Raw genomic sequence first — 25903 nt, 5'->3', positions numbered from 1 at the left:
TTTGTTATGGAACTCTTGATTATACTATTAATATCATTTGTGAAACTGATTTGCAAACCTTTAGCCCTGTTTTCACTATTGGGCTATTTATAACTGTCAGCTGTTAACTTTTATAAAGAGTGGTTCTCAGACTGTGGTCTCCCAACCAGCAGCATCAGTATTACCTGGGAGCTATCTGTTGCTATCGGATAGTGCTTAAAATCATGGGCTTCAGGAGCAGATTGATCTGTGTTTGAATCTCAGCACCACTGATAAACCGTGGGACAGTGTGCAAGATATACACTTTACTGATCCTTAGTTTCCTTATCTGTAAAACGGGATAATAATACTTTACTCACGTACATATATGACAATCTTTGAATGAGGAGAGCTGGCTCTCCCTAAAGCTGTCTTTTGAGATTGATGGAACTTCTTTTCTGGAAACCCTCAGCAAAATTTGCCTTACATCTCATCAGTCAGGGTTAGGTTATGTATCAATTTCTGAACCAACCTGTGTGGCCTGAAGTATGCCATATACTAATTTGTTCAGAAACTCCAGATCTTAGCCTGTCACTGTCCGTGTGGAAATTCTCAATAATCTCACAGAGAATCTTAAATTAGGGACATAAATCAATTATAATTTATTAAGTTTATAGGGAGATCCAAGCTGACATATGGGTTGACAAGGCAAAATAAATTTCTCTGTGTTTTGTTAATGTAAAATATAAAGTAATCAGCTTTGTGGTACTTTTTAATTTTTAAACATTAATTTATTGATTGGCTGTGCTGGGTCTCCACTGCTGCAGGGGCTTGTCTCCAGTTGCAGCAAGCAGGGGCTGCTCTCAAGTTGCAGGGTACGGGCTTCTCACTGTGGTGGCTTGTCCTTGTGAAGCACGTCTCCGGGGCATTCAGGCTTCAGGAGCTGCAGCACGTGGGCTCAGTAGTTGTGGCTCCCAGGCTCCAGAGCGAAGTCTCAATAGTTGTGGCTCATGGGCTTAGCTACTCCACTGCATGCACGATCTTTCTGGATCAGGGATCCAACCTGTTATCTCCTGCACTGACAGGCAGATTCTTTACCACTGTACCACCAGGGAAGCCCCTCAGCTTTATATTTTAACTGATTCAAAGGACACCCATAAATTTGTCATCTCCAATGCAGAGAGAATGTAGTGTAGTGTCAGTCGCTTAGTCGTGTCTGACTCTGTGATCCTATGGGCTGTAGCCCACCAGGCTCCTCTGTCCATGGGATTCTCTAGGCAAGAATACTGGAGTGGATTGCCATTCCCTTCTCCAGAGGATCTTCTTGACCCAGGGATCGAACCCAGGTCTCCTGCATTGCAGGCAGATTCTTTACCATTTGAGCTACAGGGAAGAGAGAACTTGGTGGTATCTTAAAACCAAGAAAACTACATTCAGCAGCCATCCACTAAATTCCTCAATGCTCAGGATTTTCCATTTCTAGTCCAGCAGTTGTGTTCCAGTTGCAATTTTAAAACATTTTCTCCAAATCTTTCAAGATAGCCCTAATAGAATCAAATCCAGCATAGAAAGTTAGTTTCCTATAAGCAGTCTCATCTACCTACCACCTTGCTAAGCCTTCCTTCACACAGGCTCCTAAATTCAACATCAGAATAAAAGGTATTTTTCCTTTGTCACTAAAAAAAAATCTTTCCTTTGTCTCAAAGAGACTTTGCTGTTACAGTAACACTATTGAAGATATGTATAAATGAGTATAAAGTGAACGATTACTGTAGCACCAAAATGCTCGAGAAATTGAAATATTGAAATATGGACATGTCTTCTTACATCTCTATTTCTGGTTTTGTAGCAAAGGCATTAATTATACTTCCACAAATTTTGACTTGTATGGTCAGATAGAAGGAGAAGGCCTGGGCTTCATAAAGAGAGACTGATGTAGTTTAGCATTTTTGCAGCATTTCACTAAAAGGTGAAAATATTCCATATGAAATCTAATCTTCCTCTATTTGGTTAGACTTTGGAGGGAAACAGTGCAAGTTGGTTATTCCAAATATTTGGGACCCCACAACCAACTTTCCAATATAGGGTTATATTTAAAGGAATATACACAGACAACTGGGAGCAAGAGACCTGGATTGGATCTTTGGGTCAGGAAGAGCCCCAAGGAGAAGACAACTCACTCCAGTATTCTTGCCTGGAGAATTCCATAGACAGAGAATTCCATACCCCACACAGTCCATGGGGTAGCAGAGTTGGATGTAACTGAGCAACTAACACTTTCACTTTCACTTTCACTTGACATTCTGCAGGTAATCAACCAAATTTGTTCAATGAATGAATTTAATGTATTCCAGTTCTTCAGACCAGTCTTTTACTTCTATTGTGTGACCACTCTTACTCTAGGTTTTTACTCAGAAAAGTTTTCCTGTATGGATTAGAATTTCTTCCAGAAGGCCTCTGACTTTACAAATTTTTATTAAATATCTCCTATGAATCAAGACCAGTCTAGAGTGTGCCATTGAACTTCATTTGGACATAGAGTGATTTAAATGTACCCATGCCTTATTCCCAAGAAAGATCTGGTATCACTTTTAAGCACTACTTGTCTCCTGCCACACAACAGTGATGCATGAATTCTTACCGAGCTGTATTAATAGTAATACAGTGTGCTTAAAAGTAGGTTAATGGTATCAGGTGTGCAAGGCTTGGAAACTTTTCTTTAATTATAATAAATAAAAATGTTACCAGTTTGCCTTTGATTCCCATTGTATTCAGAGGAAATATGATTGAGCCTATCTATTAAAAGCCTGTTCCTCTATCTGTTAAAATTCGTTCATCAGTTTCATTCCTTTTCTTTTATGGTATGGATAGCAACCACCTCTCACTTCCTGTTTCCATGCCTTCACAGGGAGACAATTAAGTGGGAATGCTTTGGAGAGAAGGTTATTTTTAACTATTTGGTCATATAGGACTGGAACTTAAGAATCAAAAGAGAGGATCAGTTTCCTCACATGTGACTAAGATCCTTGAGTATTTTCAGAGCACCTAAAGGAACACATCAATTGAGATAAATCTATCTGAATTAATGGCAGATTCTTGAGGACTTTCTCACAAAGATAAGGTGGCACTTTAAAAAAACAACCAGACATATATGTAAGGACTGTAAAATATATATTTATTGTAGTATTATTTACGTAGCAAACGTGGAACCAGTCTGAATGTTCCACAGTTGAGGAAAGGTACACAGATGTGTTGGACTGTTATGCAGGCACTAAAGTTTATATTTTATAAAATATTAAATAATATTAAAAAGTGCTTATAATACATTCAGAACCAAAAAAATGCAAAATAACATCCAGTGTAATCTCAAGTAATGACCCTAAATAAGTGCTGATGGGATCTTGGATTAATTTTAGTCTCATACTATAATGAGCATGTTTAATTTCATGGTGAGGGAAAAAAGTACTGTCTTTTGTAGTGGAAAATCAGAACAATAATCATTCTCCAAAATAATTCTCTAAATACGATCACAATGAAGATGTTTTATTTTTATGGTGGGAGAAAAAGCCCACTTTTTAAGATGGTAAATAAATAAGGCAGCAAAGCAATCACAAATTTCTAAAATTGTGGAATCAGCTATAAGTTCAGTTGATGTTTAGTTTTGAGACTTTATCAAAATAAACTAGGTTGATTTACTTTTGATTAAAAATATGATTCTAAACCTATAACATTGTTTTTAAGAAAGATCTCCTAATTTCTTTTACAAAATCTGTGGAGTTTCTAGAGGAAATAAGCCAAATTTCCAGTGTTGACATGTGAACATGCTTACCACAGACCCACTTATGGGTTGCCAGGAAGCCCAAGCTGCCTGCTTAGTCTCTCAGTATGAAAAATGTTCCCATTTACCTGAACCAACCAGTTTTCCAACTAGGAAAAACCATTTTCAGTGGTGAAATTTATTTTATGTTGCTATCTAGAATATGGCTTTGTTTAACAAGACATGATTCTTTCCCACTACAACAGATAATTGGTTGCAAATAAATCATTCAATTGTGAAGTTCAAAGTGTTGAGAGCATTTTGAGGTTTTTTAGTGCCTTAAAGATGTGTTCCTTTGTATAACAATGATATCCCATTTATATCCATTTAGGATCTGAAGTTGGTCATAACTTACTCTGAATAACTTACACCCGTGGTAGATTCATGTCAATGTATGGCAAAACCAATACAGTATTGTAAAGTAAAATAAAGTAAAAATAAAAATTAAAAAAAAAACATCAAGAAGACAATATCCATATCTGAAAAATAAAACCACAAGTAGATGAATTATATTGAGTGAGGTAGTTAATTAAGAGTGAGGTCAGAATCTGAAAAAAAAAAAAAGATGTTTGAGAGAATATCAGAAATGCTTGGGCTTTTCCTCTTAAGCTATAGTAATTAGGTAAGGCAAGGTTTATGGTGAGATGTTGCCAGGTTTAGAATGCAGCATATGAGAAGACTAGGCAAAATTCAGGGTTTTACAGGGAAAGGCTGTCCTGTATTATACCACTGGGAAGTGGATTTATAAACAAAAGCAGAGCGTGGCAGGTTGCACTGGATATTTCAAGTCAATTTCTCTGGAAAAATGTGAATTACTCAATAAGCTTGCAGTACCTTTAAGATAAACCTACTATGAAATACCCTGGAGAGCTTTAGATAGTGAATTATGCTGGGACACACATGGGGCCCTCGGTTCATAGAACTGATTAGATTTAAGACAATAGAAGATAGCAACATTCCATGAAATAGTTTATTGAATCCTTTTGCAAAACTATCACTGTTTGGTAGTTTTTAGAAGACATTAGATCCCTCGGGGGAAAAATAATGCATTTAAAGAAATTAACTTCTACCAAATAACATCTGCAAAGAAAAGACCAGCACTCTAACATCACTATTAAGAAGCACCCAACAGAAAAGTGGGCTTCCCAGGGGGCACTAGTGGTAAAGAACCCACCTGCCAATACAGGAGATAAAGAGATGCAAGTTTGATCCCGGGGTCAGGAATGGGTTGCCATGGGTTGCCCTGGAGGATGGCATGGCAACCCACTCCAGTATTCTTGCCTGGAGAATCCCATGGACAGAGAAGCCTGGTGGTCTATAGTCCATAGGGTTGCAAAGAGTCGGACATGACTGAAGCAACTTGCACAGCACAGCACACACACTGTGGCTCCACCCTTCCTTCCTACAACAGAAAAGTTAATTTCATATAATATATAAGTTCCTTGTTAGTTTGCATAGAATTTCATAAGGAAGAATAGCATTTTCATATTTGGTTCAGGCTACCCTGTGTAAAAGTTGCTTGCTCACAACTTCCAGAACATGAATTTCTGATTGATATTAATGATTCTGTTAGATCTCTATTTAAAGCAAAGGCAATAAAAAAAAAAGTTTGTATTTTAAATTCCCAAAGTCAGTTTTGTTCCATTACTATATTTTATTTGTCCTAAGAAACTAATGATCCCACAAAAAGCAAGAGGCTTTTATAAATTTGGGACAACTAGAGGGAATATAACCTTTCCAGGAATTAAAATTCCCCCATGATTAACAGACACATACTTTTGAAAGGGTATAACTGGTTCTCAGTTTGACAGTTACTCAACTCAAATTAGTTGAAGTGTGTTAAGCCTCCCTTCTATGGGTGATTTCTTTCCCTTTAAGAAAAAAAAAAAAAAGCCTTTTAAAATTAATTTTGTCTTCTTTAAGGTCCCAGAAACAGAAGTAATTTATTTCTCAATCTCTTGTTTTCTTTTACAATACCATTCACTAGTTCATTCAATCACTAGTATGATTTCACATGTCCAACTTCTTTCTTTCTTTTAAAATTTCTTCCAATCATACTGTCTTTTTCATAGAAGCTTCATATTGCCTATGCTGATTTCACTCCAGAAGTTACCAAGCCACAGGATTCAGCATGACTCTGAAATATTTTCAGTTTTTAGACATACATGGATCACATGGCATAATCAGAAACCTTGGGTGACCCAACACACACAAATGCACATGCATACTGTCTGATTAACACATTTTGGAAATGGAGTATTTCTGATGGAAACAGAAGAGACGTTTTCCTATTATTAGAAACCTACTAAGTGGTAGCCACTATGCTAGGCATCCGACATTTATTACCCTATTTAATCTTCACAAAACTCCATGGTATGCCTTATTGCTGCAACACAGATAAGAAATTAATCCAAGAAAGTTGTCACCTATCCAAGGAAGTACCAAGGAAGTGGCAAAGCATATTTTAAATGCAATTCTCCTATCTCTAAAGCCTATTTTTTCCTCCCCTGCATTGCTCTACCACCCCTAGGAAATTAATTCCTCTAACCAGGTACTTATTCTGAAAGAACTCTGTGAAAGTGGCTTTTGATGTGGGAACAAGATGTTGAACTGAGTCACCTCCAGCATTTATTACAGATTCTTAAGTGAATTATAATTTTGCTAAATGCAAAACTGTTTTCAATGACAGCAGAATATGTATGATATAGACGTTGTTAACAGTAAATTCTAAGGGTTCTCACCACAAGGAGAATATTTTTGTTCATTTTTTCTTTCTTTTTATTGTTATCTCTATGAGGAGATGGATAGTAATTGAACCTATTGTAATCATTTCACAATATATGTAAATCAAACCATCATGCTATACCTCTTAAGCTTATATAGTGATGTATTCCAATTATTCCTCAATAAAACTGGAAAAAAAAGAATAGTAGAAAAGAATAGCAGCGTATATATGAATTATTAGTTCTCTGAGATCATGAGTGTTACAGTCCTTTGACTGACATTTTAGATAAACATGCACACTAAGACCCTGAGACCCCAAGAAATGAGTAACTTACCCCAGTCACACAGTTAAGAAATGGCAGAACTAGGCTTCAAACTCTGGCCTTCCTGAATCCAAAGAGCCAAATCCAAATTAGGATCTTTCTAAGACGCCAGTGGTTCTCATCTTCAGTGTGGATCAGTGTCCCTAGTGAGCCTGTACAAAGCACAGCTGCCCAAGCTTCATCTCAGAACTGAGTCAGAATATCTAAGAGTGGTACATCTGGGTTTTTGTCTTTTTAAACAACTTCTCAAGCAACCCTACTGTATGCTAAAATTTGATAACCATAGTACTACATTTAAGACTGCTTTGTGGTCCTAGAGGGTAGTTTTTATGAAAGCAGTAAAAACTTCTAGGTTAATCCTTTTTATCTTATGGAAGTTATCAGTAAACTAGCAAAATTCTAACATTTTGTGAATCTTTACATTAGGTATGATGGTTTTTTGTCTTAATTTACATGTACTTATTTGTATTTAATTGTACTCAACTTAGATTATATATATCCTTTTAAAATAAGTCTTTCTTGCTCAAGAGCTGACTTGTAAAATTCATTGACTTGTTTTAACTCAGCACTCTAAAATTTCAATGATAAATGTTCCAGGCTCTCCTTTCCATTGGGATACCAGATATTTCATAGAGATTGCCCTTTATTTTAAGAGACTCTCCCCTTGTTTTTACAAAATAAAAATGTTAAGCAAATTTTGGTGGGTTATTGTGATTAAATAATAGTTATATTTGAAGAGAGGAATCAGTAAACTGAATAAAGATCAAAACCTCTCATGATTAGAAAAGAATGATAACTTAAAGTAGCCTTTAGAAGGTAGTAACCTCCTAGATGCCTCCCAAGTGAGATTATGTGGATAACAAATTGACTGTAGAAGTCCAAGCTCAGGGCTTCTACATTGTTTCAGAAGCATTATATAAATGTCATGCCCCTCAATTTTTGCCCAAGTCCTGTTTTTAATAAAAATGCAGTGTTAGTATTTGGCCACATAAGTCATACCTCAGTTAATTGAACCCCCAAATATCTCTTTTTGTGAATTTTTTTCTTAGCATTTTCAAATTTGTCTCTTGCATCTGGGCTATAAGTGACTATTGCCAAAATAGTCTCTCATGTTTAAAAAACAAATTGGAAGAGAAATACTTGTCTGTGTAATGTCAAATCAATGAAACACTCCTAAACTTTCTAAGAACCAGAGTGAAGTAAGCCAGAAAGAAAAACACCAATACAGTATACTGACGCATACATAAGGAATTTAGAAAGATGGTAATGATAATCCTGTATGCAAGACAGCAAAAGAGACACAGATGTATAGAACAGTCTTTTGGACTCTGTGGGAGAGGGAGAGGGTGGGATGATTGGGGAGAATGGCATTGAAACAGGTAAAATATCATACATGAAATGAAAAAAAAAGAAAGAAAAATGTATTGTTTTATTATCAGTTCAAAATGTTTAGATCATCTCCCAGCTATTATCTTTCAGTGACCACAGAAATGTGTCTTCCATCTGGTATCAAGAGCATGGTTTACTAAAATGAAAAAGCAGCATTCTTGAGTGTTCAAACATAGCAAGTAGTTATTCAACTCTTTACCTTCTTAGTCCTGTGCCATTAAATAAAGAATATATGAGAAGGAAGATGATGAACTCTTAGAATCTAAAATAATTATATTAAGTTCTTTATTAGTGGGCCTTCAATGAAATTTTTGAAATTTTATTTTTTAGCTCATTTTTATTCCACCTATTTTTTGCCTTTAATTGATGTTTTGTCCTTCACCTTACCCCTCCAAAAAAAATAATAACTTTCAGAAGAGCTAATATCTATTGAGGATCCATTTGGATCATTTTGTCTGTCCTTAGTCTTGTCGTTATTACAAAAGAAAAGGGTGTGCGCTGAGCCTTTCCGTATCCCCTACCCTTGGTAGTTAATACAGAGGACCCATAGATCACTTTAAGTCTTCTTTTAGCAGTAATTACCTGCTATCTTTTATCCCACCAACACAAAAGAGCTGGTAACCAATTTCAGGAATCAAACTCTCATTTATGGTCCTATTACTGTTCTTACAGTGAAGAGTAAAAGTGTTAGTCGCTCAGTCATGTCCAACTCTTTGCAATGCCATGGACTGAGGCCCGCCAGGCTTCTCTGTCCATGGAATTCTCCAGGCAAGAATACTGGAGTGGGTTGCCATTTCCTTCTCCAGGGGATCTTCTTGACCCAGATCTCTGGCATTGCAGGCAAATTCTTTGCCATCCTAGCCATCAGGAAGGCCTGCTCTTAGAGTAATTACTTTCAATTTAACAAAGAAAATTTGAGTTGTTTCAATGAACTGGGTGCTGTCAAGCATAAAGTGATAAAAGAAGAATCAGGGAGTTTACAAACCAGAGGGTGAAATTTAAGTGCAGAATTTTAAAACGGACATGAATTTTTGGAGTTGGTGTTTCTCTAAGTATGGTATTGGACCATCAGACCTATCCATGGAGATGGTTAAGAAATACTACTCTTGGTTACACACCAAACTTACTGAATCAAGATCTTTGGGGGTGGAGTAAGGGCATTGTGGGGAGAGAGCAAATTAGCCAAGATGGCACGTTCAGGCCCTCTCACCCCACATTTTGTAAATAATGACTATGGAACAGCTGAGATCATTTATAACACTGCACATGCGCAACACGAGGCACTCACTTGGTCATGAGCTACTTTGTGCTGTAGGCATATATGAGCTCTACCTCAAATGTGGCGGCTTCCCTGGGGGCTCAGACAGTAAAGAATCTGCCTGCAATGTGGGAGACTCAGGTTTGATTCCTGGATGGGGAAGATCCCTGGAGAAGGAAATGACAATCCACTTCAATATTCTTGCTTGGAGAATTCCATGGACAGAGGAGCCTTGTGGGCCACAGTCCATGGTGTCCCAAAGAGCTGGACATGACTGAGCAACTGACACTTCACTTCATTTCACTAGAACATGGCGGCATTACTGCTGAATCACGGTTGTGTCTGTTGCGTTGGGTCAGCCACGAGGGGAGAGAATGTAGCGTGTCTACTGCTATGGCTGCAGCATCAGCCAGGAGAGAATAAATGTGTCTGCAGTTTCTCTGGCCCCTCGAGTCTTCTTCCAGTCTCTTAACTTGCACCTTGCCTACCCTGGGTTCAGTGAACAGTTTAAACAGTGAGACAGTTGGCACTGTGAGCAGGATCAGAAACAGAGGCATCATTTTTAATTGGTCCCTAGAATTTTCTTTTGCCTCTACAGTTTGAAAACCACTGATGTCTTGTAACTGCCCTGGGCTGTTAAAGAGGGAAATGAGTCATACATAGTTGTTCATCAGTTATTTGTGTTAACAATGCCACTAAGGAAGTTCTCAGCTTGGGATCAGTTAAAATCAACTTTGAAACCTGATGTGAAATGCAAACTCCTGGGCAGGGCCCAGTAATTTCTTACTTTGTGAGCATGGCATGGGGTCCAGGAATTTTTAGATGCGTATCTACTGATTTCAGTGCAGTTCACTTGAGGATAACATTTTAAAAAGCACTGACCTGTTGCATGGCAGTTGGCTGCAATCTCTAGCACTCTAGGCTTCGCCTACATTTCATGAGTATTGTTTTGTTAGAAGCTACAGCCATATGCTGGGATTCCAGATTAAAAGCTTTTTTTACAGTCTGAGCCACCAGGGAAGCCCATGCCATTCATATTATCAGTTCAGTTCAGTAGCTCAGTCATGTCCAACCAGCCCTATGGACAGCAGCACGGCAGGCCTTCCTGTCCATCACCAACTCCTGGATTGAGTCGGTGATGCCATCCAACCATCTCATACTGTGTCGAGCCTTTCTCCGCCTGCCTTCAATCTCGCCCAGCATCAAGGTCTTTTGCAGTGAGTCAACTCTTTGCATCAGGTGGCCAAAGTATTGGAGTTTCAGCTTCAGCATCAGTCCTTCCAAAGAACATTCAGGACTGATTTCCTTTAGGATGGACTGGTTGGATCTCATTGCTGTCCAAAGGACTCTCAAGAGTATTCTCCAGCACCACAGTTCCAGGGTATCAGTTTTTCAGCGCTCAACTTTCTTTATAGTCCAACTCTTACATCCATACACGACTACTGGAAAAACCATAGCTTTGAGTAGAAGGACCTTTGCTGGCAAAGTCAAGTCTCTGATTTTGAATATGCTGTCTAGGTTGGTCATAGCTTTTCCAAGGAGCAAGTATCTTTTAATTTCATGGCCGCATTCACCATCTGCAGTGATTTTGGAGCCCCCCAAAATAAAGTCTGTCACTGTTTCCACTGTTTCCCCATCTATTTGCCATGAAGTGATGGGACCAGATGACATGATCTTAGATTTCTGAATGTTGAGTTTTAAGACAACATATTTATTCTCTTCTTTCAGTTTCATCAAGAGGCTATTTAGTTCTTCTTCACTTTCTGCATATCTACATATCTGAGGTTATTGCTATTTCTCCCAGCAATCTTGATTCCAGTTTGTGCTTCATCCAGCCCAGCATTTCACATGATGTACTCTGCATATAAGTTTAATAAGCAGGGTGACAACATATAGCTTTGACGTACTCCTTCTCCAATTTGGAACCAGTTGTTGTTCTATGTCCAGTTCTAACTGTTGCTTCTTGACCTGCATACAGATTTCTCAGGAGGTAGGTAAGGTGGATGGTATTCCCATCTCTTGAAGAATTTTCCACAGTTTGCTGTGATCTACACAGTGAAAGGCTTTGGCATGGTCAGTAAAGCAGAAGTAGATATTTTTCTGGAAGTCTCTCGCTTTTTTGATGATCCAGTGGATGTTGGCAATTTGATCTCTGGCTCCTCTGCCTTTTCTAAATCCAGTTTGAACATCTGGAGGTTCAAGGTTCACATACTGTTGAAGCCTGGCTTGGAGAATTTTGAACATTACTTTGCTAGCATGTGAGATGAGTTCAATTGTGCGGTGGTTTGAACATTCTTTGGCATTGCCTTTCTTTGGGGCTGGAATGAAAACTGACCTTTTCCAGTCCTATGGCCACTGCTGAGTTTTCCAAATTTGCTGGCAAATTAAGTGCAGCACTTTCACAGCATCATCTTTTAGGATTTGAAATAGCTCAACTGGAATTCCATCACCTCCATTAGCTTTGTTTGTAGTGATGCTTTCTAAGGCCCACTTGACTTTACATTCCAGGATATCTGGCTCTAGGTGAGTGATCACACCATCATGATTATCTGGGTCATGAAGATCTTTTTTTGTACAGTTCTGTGTATTCTTTCCACCTCTTTTTAATATCTTCTGCTTCTGTTAGGTCCATACCATTTCTGTCCTTTATTGAGCCCATCTTTGCATGGAAAGTTCCCTAGGTATCTCTGACTTTCTTGAAGAGATCTCTAGTCTTTCCCATTCTATTGTTTTCCTCTATTTCTTTGCATTGATCACTGAGGAAGGCTTTCTTATCTCTCTTTGTTATTCTTTGGAACTCTGCATTCAAATGGGTATATCTTTACGTTTTTCCTTTGCCTTTCACTTCTTTTCATAGCTGTTTGTAAGGCCTCCTCAAACAACCCTTTTGCCTTTTTGCCTTTCTTTTTCTTGGGGACGGTCTTGCTCACTGCCTCCTGTAAAATGTAATGAACCTCCATCCGTAGTTCTTCAGGCACTCTATCAGATCTAATCCTTTGAATCTCTTTCTCACTTCCACTGTATAATCATAAGGGATTTGATTTAGGTCATACCAGCATGTTCGAAACATATATTCTAAACTGCAGAACAAAAATTTTAAATTCTTTGTAATACTGGTAGTAATCTAGTAACAGGAGAAGGCAATGGCACCCCACTCCAGTACTCTTGCCTGGAAAATCCCGTGGATGGAGGAGCCTGGTAGGCTGCAGTCCTTAGGGTTGCTAAGAGTCGGACACGACTGAGTGGCTTCACTGTCCCTTTTCACTTTCATGCATTGGAGAAGGAAATGGCAACCCATTCCAGTGTTCTTGCCTGGAGAATCCCAGGGACAGGGGAGCCTGGTGGTCTGCCGTCTATGGGGTCGCACAGAGTCGGACACGACTGAAGTGACTTAGCAGCATGTTCTAGTGGTCTTCCCTACTTCCATAGTCAGTTCCCAGTCTTGGTTTTGCTGACTTATAGAGCTTTTCCATCTTTGGCTGCGAAGAACATAATCAATCTGATTTCAGTATTGACCGTCTGGTAATGTTCATATTACCAGGCCTGGCTAATATAGTAAAATAGGACCCTAAATATTACTGTGGCTTCAGTTGATGCAGCCAATTCATTGATTTATATCAATGGATTGTAATCAATACCACCTCAATCAGAATACTTAAGCTTCTTTTTAAATTACATTATGTTCATTCAGATATCCCCTTTTATTTGAAAATATAAATCCATAAATAGGATGTTGCTTGGGACTTTATTTCAAAAGTCCTTTATTTCAAAAGGACTTTATTTGGGAGAAATAGTAGTTATCTCCTAAAACAGTAATATTGTTAATGTATCTTTGTGCTGTTCAACATTGTACAGGTGGTCTGAAAGTATAGTACAATTTAATAATATTCTCTGACTTTTAAAGTCATAAAAACCCAGGACTTCCCTGGTGGTCCAGTGGTTAAGAATCTGCCTTCCAATGCAGGGACTTGGGTTCTATCTCTGGTTGGGGATTAAGATCCCACAACCGTGGGGCAACCTGAGCCCAGGTGCAACAGCTAGGGAAGCCCCTCCATTCCACAACCAGAAAAAGCCTGCACACTCTAACAAAGACCCAGCACAGCCAAAGAAAATTTTAAAAATAAAATCATAAAAGCCAAAGGCAATAGAAAATGTTTGCATGGCAGCTTGCATCATCTGTGATCAGCCCTATTGCTAAAAGAGTAGACACTGAGTCCATCTTCCACATCTTGCTCTGAAGCAGCCAGAAGTCTTCACAGGCCAAAGTCAGACTCAACAGAACCCCAAACAGATTTCTTATGAATGAAACCTATCATAACTCAGAAAGAGCCTCCTATAAATTCAGTTGTTTAAAAGGAGGATAACTGTGTAAATGTGGCATAAACTTATCCAAAAATATCCAACCTGTGTCTGTTGTATAATTAACATGAACTACAAAAGAAAATTGTACATGTTTGGGAACACATGTAAGAATTAAAGATTTTAAAATTAAAAAAAAAAAAAGAAAATTGTGATACTGGAGAAGACTCTTGAGAGTCCCTTGGACAGGAAGGAGATCAAATTAGTCAATCCTAAAGGAAATCAACCCTGATTATTCACTGAAAGGACTGTGGCTAAAACTGAAGGTCCAATATTTTGGCCACCTGATGCAAAGAGCCGACTCATCAGAAAAGACCCTGATGGCTGGGAAAGATTGAGAGCAGGTGGAGAAGGGGGCAACAGAGGATGAGATGGTTAGATAGCATCACGGCCTCATTGGACATGAATTTAAGCAAACTCCAGGTGATAGTGGAAGAGAGAGGAGGCTGGCATGCTGTAGTCCATGGGGTTGCAAAGAGTCGGACATGACTTAATGACTCAACAACAACAATGACACAAAGGAAAACGTCTGACTGAAAGCAAATATTAGTATGCTTATGATCCAGTATGACTGGAGAGCTGTTAAATGTCTTTCAAAAGAATTTAAATGACCTTTGTTGAGAATGTCCCTAAGATGCTTTATCAATCTTAAATGTCAAAAAGCATTGAAGAGTGGCCCAACTTTTGAATTATTTTCAGGATTATAGTAATACAATATTAAAAAGGCTGGCCCTACAGTGCAGGAAAATAGTTGCTTGGTGACAGATGTATATTATCCTGCCAGGTCAGTATGTGGATTTAATTCCCTTCCTTAGTTGGCTTCATTAAATTTCTAGGATGTCCTCTGAACATGGTCTTACCTGATACAAATGAGACATGATTTCTGTAAATACCTGAAATCAGCTTCTTATTACCCAACAGGTAATAAGAAGATTTACCTGGGGTAAATCTCTAGCGGCAAGGAGAAGCCTGCTGCTCAGGATCAAGGAACAGATGAAAACATTCTTTTGAAGTTAAAAGGGAGAGGAGGATTGTCTGTCTCCATGACTATATTAGTATTCAACCACATCCTAATTTTCTCTGCTCTTAACCTTTCTAAACATTTAACCTTACTTTTCTTGCCCTTACTTTTCACATACCAAACCATTACTACAATAAAGTTTTATTTTATCAAAGTAGATTGGAACCAAGGTGATTTCATTAAAATTGTTATTTTCTGAGAAAATGGAAAATACCAATTCAACCTGAGAACTTCTGTGTGGAAGGGAAAATAGAGGCTGTGTTTTACCTGAATAATTGTAATAAAAGCTATATCTGCCAGTACTCTTTCCTTTTCCCTTTATAAATAAATTAGAATATTAAAAAATCAATTAAAATCTGATAAAAAGTACATGAGCTCATATAATCCTCTTACTAGACAATAACTGCCATTTATATATTAAAATGAGATTATATAAAAATTTTATTTGTTTTACCCATTACAAATTTGCTTAATTTGTTTTTTTTCTAATTATCTTTGTGCTTCTAAGTCCTCTTGTTAATCTGATCCAATTAACCAAGTTGTTTTGAAGCTGCGCTTATGAGATCTTACAGGCTGGTGATTTTGCTGGTAATTTGTCAAGGTATATAAGGGCTGGTGAGTTTGCCCCAAAACAGTATCTCCCAGGCAGAAATGGAAATAATCACCCTGTTTAAACACGAAGCTGTCTTGGAAGGGAAGAGAGGATGGTGCAAGATATGGATGACTTACCACCACTCCTTCACCCAGGAAAAGTTCAAAATACACTCCTTACTGGTCACTGGAACTTTTTCCGAATGTTTATCAAATTAAGAGGAGCAAGAATTATTCTAAGCTGACCTTGAATTCCATAAAATATAGCAGATGGCTGTCATATTATTACAACTAATAACCAGTTTTTGTGAATTAAAATGAAATAAGTCAGTGAAAATAAGAACATTATTGGTGATGATGATCTTTGATGATTTATGTGTTTTAGCTGTTTGAAAAAGTCAAAGAAGTTTGTCCAAATGTGCATGAGAAGATCCGAGCTATTTCTGCAGACCTCAATCAGAATGACTTTGCCATCAGCAAGGAGGACATGCAGGAGCTTCTTTCCCACACAAACATCGTCTTCCACTGTGCCGCGACCGTGCGCTTTGATGACCACCTCAGGTACAGTCCCAGTCCCCTTTCATGACTTGTATTAAACGTGTGTGTGCACACGTATGTGTAAGTTTCTTCATTATTTCTATTTTTATAAAGATATTCTCAATGAAAACAAAGCAGTAAATCTTTTCCAGAATCTTACCATCCACAGATAACCATTTAATGTTGTGAAGACCATCCATTTCAACTTTTCTTTATGCATCTGTAATATAATAGACTTCTGTTCAATGTCTCCAAAAAATGGAATGGTGTTTTTTGCAATCTGTTCAGTTTTATTTTTAGATATCTTTCATTGTCAACTGATAATTTATTATAATTTGTAGTGACTACATGGCATCCCATTGTACATGTATATAATACACTCAAGCAGTTCTGTACTGAGGGGCATTTCTTAGAAGTTTCACTGTTATAAACAGCTCTGCGATGAACATCTGTATATATATATTTTTTCCCTTAGGGTAAATTCCCAAAAGTGGAATTATTAGACACATGCCAGTTATGTCCAGGTTATGAACAGTTTATATATTTTGACATATGATGCTAAGTTGCTTTTCAAAAAGGTGGTATGAATTTACACTGTTCTTGGGCATATGAGTGCTCATTTCTAACACAGTAGTACCCTATTATAATTCTTTAATTCTTTTTACCATTGTCAATATGAAAATGGAAATAGTATTGTATATTTTGTTTTTTATTTTCGATAATCAGAAAGGTTGAGAATGTTTAAACGCTGATTGACAGTTTATTCTTTTGTGAAATGTTTGTTTGTGTTCCTCACCTATTTTTCTCTTGAAAAAAATTTTGGGGGTATATTTTAAGACTTCTTGGAAGATTTGGCATATTAACTCTTCATCTTTTATTAGGCTCAAAATATTTTAACAGTTTATCATTTGTCCTCAGCTCTGTTTTTATTATTTACAGTTTTCATAATTTCTTCTAGTATTTTAACTGTTTCATGTTTACATTTAAATCTGACTCTTTTAAAATTTACTTACCTCTAAAGAAAAATAGGAAAATTCTATAAAAATAAGAGTGATGTGTGTGATGTACAGTATTTTTTAATATTAAGTTATTTTTTAAACAACATATATTAAATGATTTATTTTCATTTTTGTTTAAAAGAAAATATTATATTAAATGCCTATTTCTGAATCATTTTTTTAAATCCCATTAATTAGACTTTCTTTTCCAGTACCACAATATTTTAATGACTACTATTCTTATTTTATTAGGCAAGTATACACACATTTTTCTCTTTTTAAAGAATTTTCCTGACCATTCTCACCTCTTGATTAAGCTTAGAATAAATCTGCCAAGTTTGTTTAAGGGTTGTGAGTTTGACTGAGATTACCTTGACTATGTAGATTGATTTAGAAAAATAGCATGATTTAGACATTGACTTTTCCTACCCAAGAACAATGTGCATCTTCATTCAATTTTTCTTTTATGATCCTTAATGAAGTTTCATAATTTTATTTATATAGAGCCTACTTATTAATTTGATATCTTTTAAATGTTCTTTTTTGAATATGTGCCGTTCTTCCATTGTAGATGCTAATTTTTGTTTCTATACAGGAAAGCTAGTGATTATTTTATGTAACTTTTAGATGTGAACGCCTTATTGAATTATTGTTCACCCCTCCCTGTTTTTTCCAGCTGCTTCTGTTTTTTCTGATATACAGTTATATAATCTGATAGTGATTTTGTGGTTGGCTTTGCAGTGATGGTATTTATTAACTATATTTTCCTCTCTAATTATAAGGCTGGAACTTCAGAGCAGTGTTAGGTAGTAGTGATTGTGAGCATTTTTCTTGACTCTGCCTTTAAAACCAGTTCTCCTTCTTTTCACCATGAAGCATGACACAGGCTATCAAATTGAAGTATATATATTCTTAAATAATTTTCTTCTTTTAGTGAAATTATAAAAATTGAACTAGAAATGGGTATTGAATGTCATTTTAAATTTTTTCTATATATATATGTACACACGATCACATATTTTTTTCTTTTATTGAGTTAGAGTAATAGGTTTCCTATTTGTAAGGCCTCCCCAGGCAGGCATTTTGCTTTTTTGCATTTCTTTTCCATGGGGGTGGTCTTGATCCCTGCCTCCTGTACAATGTCATGAACCTCAGTCCATAGTTCATCAGGCACTCTATCTATCAGATCTAGTCTCTTAAATGTATTTCTCACTTCCACTGTATAATCATAAGGGATTTGATTTAGATCATACCTAAATGGTCTACTGGCTTTCCCTACTTTCTTCAATTTAAGTCTGAATTTGGCAATAAGGAGCTCATGATCTGAGCCACAGTCAGCTCCTGGTCTTATTTTTGCTGACTGTATAAAGCTTCTCCATCTTTGGCTGCAAAGAATATAATCAATCTGATTTCGGTGTTGACCATCTGGTGATGCCCATGTGTAGAGTCTTCTCTTGTGTTGTTGGAAGAGAGTGTCTGCTATGACCAGTGCATTCTCTTGACAAAACTCTATTAGCCTTTGCCCTGCTTCATTCCATACTCCAAGGCCAAATTTGCCTGTTACTCCCAGTGTTTCTTGACTTCCTACTATTGCATTCCAGTCCTCTATAATGAAAAGGACATCTTTTTTGACAGAATGTGGTCCACTGGATAAGGGAATGGCAAACCACTTCAGTATTCTTGCCTTGAGAACCCCATGAACAGTATGAAAAGGCAAAATGATAGGATACTGAAAGAGGAACTCCTCAGGTCAGTAGGTGCCCAGAAAAATGTCTATTTCTGCTTTATTGACTCTGCCAAAACTTTTGACCGTGTGGATCACAATTAACTGTGGAAAATTCTTCAAGAGATGGGAATACCAGACCACCTGACCTGCCTCTTGAGAAACCTATATACAGGTCAGGAAGCAACAGTTAGAACTGGACATGGAACAACAGACTGGTTCCAAATAGGAAAAGGAGTACATCAAGGCTGTATACTGTCAACCTGTTTATTTAACTTCTATGCAGAGTACATCATGAGAAACACTAGGCTGGAAGAAGCACAAGCTGGAATCAAGATTGCCGGGAGAAATATCAATCACCTCAGATATGCAGATGACACCACCCTTATGGCAGAAAGTGAAGAGGAACTAAAAAGCCTCTTGATGAAAGTGAAAGAGGAGAGTGAAAACTTGGCTTAAAGCTCAACATTCAGAAAACGAAGATCATGGCATCCGGTCCCATCACTTCATGGGAAATATATGGGAAAACAGTGGAAACAGTGTCAGACTTTATTTGGGGGGCTCCAAAATCACTGCAGATGGTGATTGCAGCCATGAAATTAAAAGACGCTTACTCCTTAGAAGGAAAGTTATGACCAACCTAGACAGCACATTAAAAAGCAGAGACATTACTTTGCCAACAAAGGTCCGTCTGGTCAAGGCTATGGTTTTTCCAGTGGTCATGTATGGATGTGAAAGTTGGACTGTGAAGAAAGCTGAGCACGGAAGAATTGATGCTTTTGAACTGTGGTTTTGGAGAAGACCCTTGAGAGTCCCTTGGACTGCAAAGAGATCCAACCAGTCCATTCTAAAGGAGATCAGCCCTGGGTGTTCTTTTGGAAGGAATGATGCTAAAGCTGAAACTCCAGTACTTTGGCCACCTCATGTGAAGAGTTGACTCATTGGAAAAGACTCTGATGCTGGGAGGGATTGGGGGCAGGAGGAAAAGGGGATGACAGAGGATGAGATAGCTGGATGGCATCACAGACTCGATGGATGTGAGTTTGAGTGAACCCCAGGAGTTGGTGATGGACAGGGAGGCCTGGCATGCTGTGATTCATGGGGTCGCAAAGAGTCGGACACGACTGAGTGACTGATCTGAACTGAACTGTTTTCCTAATTTTGTATGAAACATATATTTCTAGAAAAAGAATTACTTCAATGTCATCATATCCTTATGTTAATGCAGCTTTGTGTTCTATTAGGTAAAATTTAGAGTTTTAACATTTTTTTAACTGAAGTATAGTTGATTTAAAATGTTTTAATTTCTGCTGTACAGCAAAGTGATTCAGTTATATATATATACATATATATGTATACATTCTTTTTTATATTCTTTTCCATTAAGGTTTATCATAAGATACTGAATATAGTTCCCTGTGCTTTATTTTAGAAACCTGTAATTTATCTGTCCTATAAATAATAGTCGGCATCTGCGAATCCCAGACTCCCAATTCATCTCTTCCTCACCTCTCTCCCCCTTGGCAACTTCATCTGTTCTCTATTGACATCAATTTTATATCTGACCTATACCTTTGCAATAGAAACGTATTTATCATTCTATATTAATTGTTGATCTCCTCTAGTACATTTGAATTTTCTAACTTAAGGTGATGCCTAATTTATGTTTTTTATTCTTTTAATGGCTGCTTAAGAAGTCCCTTTATAAATTCAGAGGATTGTGATTTTTCTTTCCTTCCAGTTGATGTAGAATCAGATGACTTCTCAACATGTATCACAGGATTTATATGCACAAATGGCATCATCAACATATAACATACTCCAAGTATCATATAACTGTATGGCCATGACTCATACTTTTCTTCCTGGTCCTTCGATGCAGCCACAAAAATCAGATGGATATGCCAGTTACTGCAGTAACTGGTTGGTGCAGCTCCAGCAAAACAGGATGTGATTTGCCTCACTGTATTTCCTTTTGCCTAACCTTCTCCAGACATGCTGTGCAGCTTAACGTCACTGCCACCCAGCAGCTTTTGCTCATGGCTAGTCAGATGCCGAAGCTGGAAGCCTTCATACACATTTCAACTGCCTTTTCAAATTGTAACCTGAAGCACATTGATGAAGTCGTCTATCCATGTCCTGTGGAGCCAAAAAAAATCATTGACTCCATGGAGTAAGTTGGGTTACATGGGTGGTGGGGGTGAAGGGAGATGGACTTTCGTTCATTTATAAGGTAACACAGTGAGATACCCTGGGAGCAGAATACTTTGAAAAGGTGCCAGCTTCAGCTCCCTGACCTTGCTATTCTCTGTCCCCAGTGGGGAGTAGAGTGCCTCTTGATGGAGGAGAATAGGGATAGAAAAGCTGTATTAGGTTGCTTAGAATTCCATGAGGTTCTTGAGAATACTTTACATGGAGGTGGTTTCTCACTTCTTAGTGAACTAAGCTTTGCTACTAGATTTATTTTTTTCAAGGGAAGTATCGGGGCTTCCCAAGTGACGCTAGTACAGGAGACACAAGAGGTGTGGATTTGATCCCTGGGTCAGGAAGATCCCCTGGAGGAGGGCATGGCAATCCATTACAGTATTCTTGCTTGGAGAATCTCATGGACATAGGAACCTGATGGGCTATAGTGCATAGGATTGCAAAGGAGTCAGACACAACTAAAGTGACTCAGCATGCACACAAGGGAAGTTTGCATACATAGTATGTAAACGTCCAGAAGAAAGGTTTTATCATTAGACTGGCAAAGGTTCTGTGACCTTGAGCAAATCTTTGGCCTCTCTGAGCCTTAATTCCTTCATGTGTGAAATGAGGCTAATAATAGTGCCTGTCTTTATAGCTGTGATGATAATGTGAGTTATACAAACAAAGCAGTTACTACAGTGCTTAATAGCAGTTAATCAAACAGTTAATAAAGAAGAACTAATAGGGAAGAGAAATTTCTTCCAAATCTGGCAGAAAGTGTCAGTTTCTTGATCTGTTCAGCTGAGATACACTTCCCTTATGATCCTATTATGCAGGAAGGACAGAAGTCTAGCAGTTTTCTCTTTGGCCAACTAACAGGAACTATTTTCTTTTTAGGCCATCACTCTGATCTCAAAATAAGTATGTTTTTCTGTTCTGCCTCTTCATTCTTGTGTTCCATTTACCAAATTTGCCTTATTTTGTTTGCTTTTTAAAAGACTCTGCATAAAACATATTATAGCAGAGAAAATATACTCTCACAGTGGATTTGTCAGATTTTAATTTTTTATAATACTGTATTTCTATTTTAGATATACTCTTTAGCTTTAGCTAAATCAAGAGTTTATTCCCTTCAGGGCAAACATTTTTATCTCACACAGCTCTGAGAACAGATATTTTTACCTGTCATTTTAAAATAACCAGGACGAAAGAAAAATGAAAGTCATTTAAAGGAGACAGAGGTTGCTTAAAGTTGCTAATAAATGATGATTTGCTTAACTGGTGCAAAGGAACCTTTCAGAGTCCAGAATTTCTCAGGATAGTTGGAGAAAAGGCACTGTGATGCCAAAGTCGGTGCAGGAAAGCCAAGGTCTAAAGCCTTGGCATGTTTTCAGGATGGAAATGATTTGTATGCTGTTTAGCCATCCTCTTACAGCTTTGTCTTTTGGTAAAAGTGGTGTTTATGGATGTGATACGCCCATGAAATAGGAAATGGCAACCCACTCCAGTATTCTTGCCTGGAAAATTCCATGAACAGAGCAGCCTGGCAGGCTACTTACTGTCCGTAATATTGCAAAAGAGTCAGACCCAACTGAGAAAATGAGCACACATACTCAGAAGCCCAGGAAAGGAGCAGACTTCTCCCTGTCCTTTGATTCTCCTGAGAGGTCACCAGCGAAAAAGGAAGGAAATGGAGATTCAGTTCACTCAGAGATTCCATACCACCTTCTCCCTCCCACACTGTGTCCAGATGCTCAAACCCTCCCACACCCCATTTCAAAGAATAAGCTTACCTCCCAGAGGAAGAGTTGATTTATTAACAGGCATTCTCCACTCCCCAGCATATGTCAACTGGTAAAGGCAGGTATCGGCTACATGATTGATGACCAAACTGTAATGGACATTAGTGCAAAATTTATGTCTGTCTGTCATGTACTGCTCTCCAAGGAGAACAATTATTTTAAAACGTACATATATGTAGCCAAACAGAACTAGGAGAAAAATTATATTTTGTCTCAACAAAATACATTTCAATGCAGTTAAGGAACTAAAGCTAACTTTTTTTAAACAAAGGGAACATCATTACCATAGTTTATTTATTTTAAATTTTTATACTCAGAACCACCTGTCCAGCACCACCCGTCTCAGTCTTTCATTTGTGCTCACTCTCGCTCATACGTCTCTGCCTTGGCTCAGGCGGTTCTGTCTCTAGAGGCTACTTCTACCTCTGCGTCCTCTGGTAAGCTCTTATCCAGACATCAGAGCTTTCCTCTGGGAGCACATGGGTTCAGGTGGTCACTCCCGTGCTCCCAGAGTGCCCTGTGCTCATCCTCATCGTGACATTTAGCGCAGGTCATTCTAAATGTCCGATTATCTGTCTGTATCTCCAGTGGCCAATGAGATTCTCAAACAAGAGACTGTCTCTTGTTCCTCTTGTTCTTCAATGCCAGCACAAAGTAGGAACTCAAATATTCGCTGAATGAATGAAAAGCTTTTGATGGAACTGGATTATCATTGTTCATACAACTCTGGCTAAGATGTGTTGTTTCTTGTTTGTTTAGACAAAGCAGGAATAGACAGAATTCCATAGCAAGCTGGTATTTGAGAGTGTGATGTATAACTATAAAATAAAACATATAAAATACATATATGTATTTACATATAAAATACATATATGTATTTACATATAAAATACATATATGTATTTACATATAAAATACATATATGTATTTACATATAAAATACATATATGTATTTACATATAAAATACATATATGTATTTACATATAAAATACATATATGCCCCCATCTTATCTGTGTTTTGGATTGTTCTTTTTTTCTTCTTTAACTTGGAATAAAACCTATTCATTTGTGTTAAGTTTGGAATAATGCTTTGAATAAATCCCAGCAGCCTCTCACCAACTAGACCATTGTTCATGACTGTTTCAACAATTCTATATTAGATAGAATTTTCTGAAGTTTTGAATTGACAGCATTAAAGTTATTCTGAATAAATACTACTGTACCTAAATCCAGATTTAGTGTTCTAAGAAAATATTTTTCTCTGATTTCTTCTCTATTTTGTAATTGGCCCCTGGTTAAAATAAAATTGCCCTTGGAAATTTTTATTAACAGTAACCCTATCGGGTCTAGCCACTGTCATTGTTCTGAGTACTTCAGTGGTCCTCATTTTCTACAAAAAAAGGAACAAAGAGTTAAACAGCAAGAAAATCTTGAAGCTTTGTGATCAAATAAAATCTCTCATAAAAGAGTAATGAATACATTAATTTTAGATGAGGGAGGGGAAATCCTCTCACAATGTATGTATGCATGCTAGGTTGCTTCAGTCGTGTTCAATTCTTTGTGACCCCGTGGACTGTACAGGCTCCTCTGTCCATGGAATTTTCCAGGCAAGAATGGTCAGAGAAGGCAATGGTAACCCACACCAGTACTTTTGCTTGGAAAATCCCATGGACAGAGGAGCCTGGTAGGCTGCAGTCCATGGGGTCGCAAAGAGTTGGACATGACTGAGCAACCTCCCTTTCACTTTTCACTTTCATGCATTGGAGAAGGAAATGGCAGCCCACTCCAGTGTTCTTGCCTGGAGAATCCCAGGGACGGAGGAGCCTGGTGGGCTGCTGTCTCTGGGGTCGCACAGAGTCGGACACGACTAAAGCGACTTAGCAGCAGCAGCAGCAATACTGGAGTGGGTTGCCATTTCCTACTCCAGGGGATCTTTGCCACCCAGGGACTGAACCCTCATCTCCTGCAGCTCCTGTATTGCAGGTGGATTCTAGACCACTGAGCCACCGGGGAAGCCCCTTCACAATGTATGTGTGTACCAAATCATCACAATATGCACTGTCTTAAAATGTTGTTCATCAGTTGTATCTTAGTAAAGCTGAAAAAAAAAAGAAAAGACAATCACCCATAAAACAGTAAAATGAACCTTTGTTTATCCAGAGAAGCAATTTAATGGGAATTACAGTTCTGGTAAATAAAAGAGGGTTTGCACTTTTTTGCCAGGAACTTTCCCGATTGTGCAGGCTAAAGAGATCCTGCTTGGCACTGTTAATAAAGGGAATGGAACTGTGAACCAAACCCAGCACCTCTCATTCCTGCCCCGTACTTCTGTCCTTCTCAGCCCACCCCATCTTCTGTCCATCTCACAGTCCAACCCCTCCCTTTCTTCAGCCCATCTCTGAAAATCTAGAGTTACCTTTGTCCCTAACCATTCCCAAAAGATAAATTTTGATTATCTTATTGTGGAAACTTTAGTATACACACATTTTCATAATAAATTAGGACTTGATGCTTTTAATTGGCCTTTCGTGTTCAGCAACTGATTATCTGTGCACTTGTCTTCTGCCCTTCATCCCAACACAGACGTTTTATGATGTAATGATGTCACCATTCTTATAATTTCTGCCTTTATATTTCCAGCTTCTACATAGTTGGTAATATTTACCTTTAGAGACTCATGTGTGTAAATGGATCAGGGATGACCAATAAACTCCAGTTTTCCAGAATAACAGCTTAAGTGGAACATTTATTTTTTAAAAATGCTCATAGCTGACCAACAAGGACAGAAGTTTGGGGCTTATGCTTCCCATACTTTTTAGGCCAAGGTAAATCCTCTTAGGGGGGCTGTATAGAAGAAAAAAACTTTTACATCTGTATAAAACCTGAAATAACTAGAGTTAGGAACCAGAAAAAATGGATCCATAATTACTTAGTGCTTTATTGAGCATGCTTAAACCAATCTAGTAAATATGCAGTAAGAAGGGAATGATTTGATGAATCATCATTCAGCAATTACTTGGAACAAAGGCACTTTCACAGACATTTAATTCCTTAACATAACATTGTAGGGTATACGATTATGGCTAATGTATTAACAAAGGAACACAGGCTCAGAAAGATTAAATAACTCTTCACAAGTCTCTCAGCTAGTAAGTTGCAGAGACAAAAAGATTTTCCATGGCCACATGATTATGGTCTTTCTAGTATATGCACAA

At 37.8% G+C, this 25903-nt stretch overlaps 1 protein-coding gene across 7 annotated transcripts in view; it reads left to right on the top strand.

Annotated features, from left to right (window-relative positions):
- FAR2 (fatty acyl-CoA reductase 2) overlaps positions 1-25903 on the top strand; it is a 177322-nt gene that overhangs the window by 125685 nt on the left and 25734 nt on the right. For 4 of the 7 annotated variants that reach the window (XM_060413246.1, XM_012175097.4, XM_042247332.2 and 1 more), the window contains exons 3-4: positions 15826-16001; positions 20692-20871. In XM_060413246.1, coding sequence (XP_060269229.1) covers positions 15826-16001; positions 20692-20871 — 356 coding nt within the window. The remainder of the gene's footprint in view (positions 1-15825; positions 16002-20691; positions 20872-25903) is intronic. The other 3 variants (XM_060413249.1, XM_060413247.1, XM_060413248.1) reach the window with 1 other exon arrangement.

Source organism: Ovis aries, chromosome 3 (assembly GCF_016772045.2).
Source record: "Ovis aries strain OAR_USU_Benz2616 breed Rambouillet chromosome 3, ARS-UI_Ramb_v3.0, whole genome shotgun sequence".
Classification (NCBI taxonomy): domain Eukaryota; kingdom Metazoa; phylum Chordata; class Mammalia; order Artiodactyla; family Bovidae; genus Ovis; species Ovis aries.
Note: the sequence above shows the minus strand (reverse complement) of the source record. Positions and strands in the feature narration are given on the sequence as shown.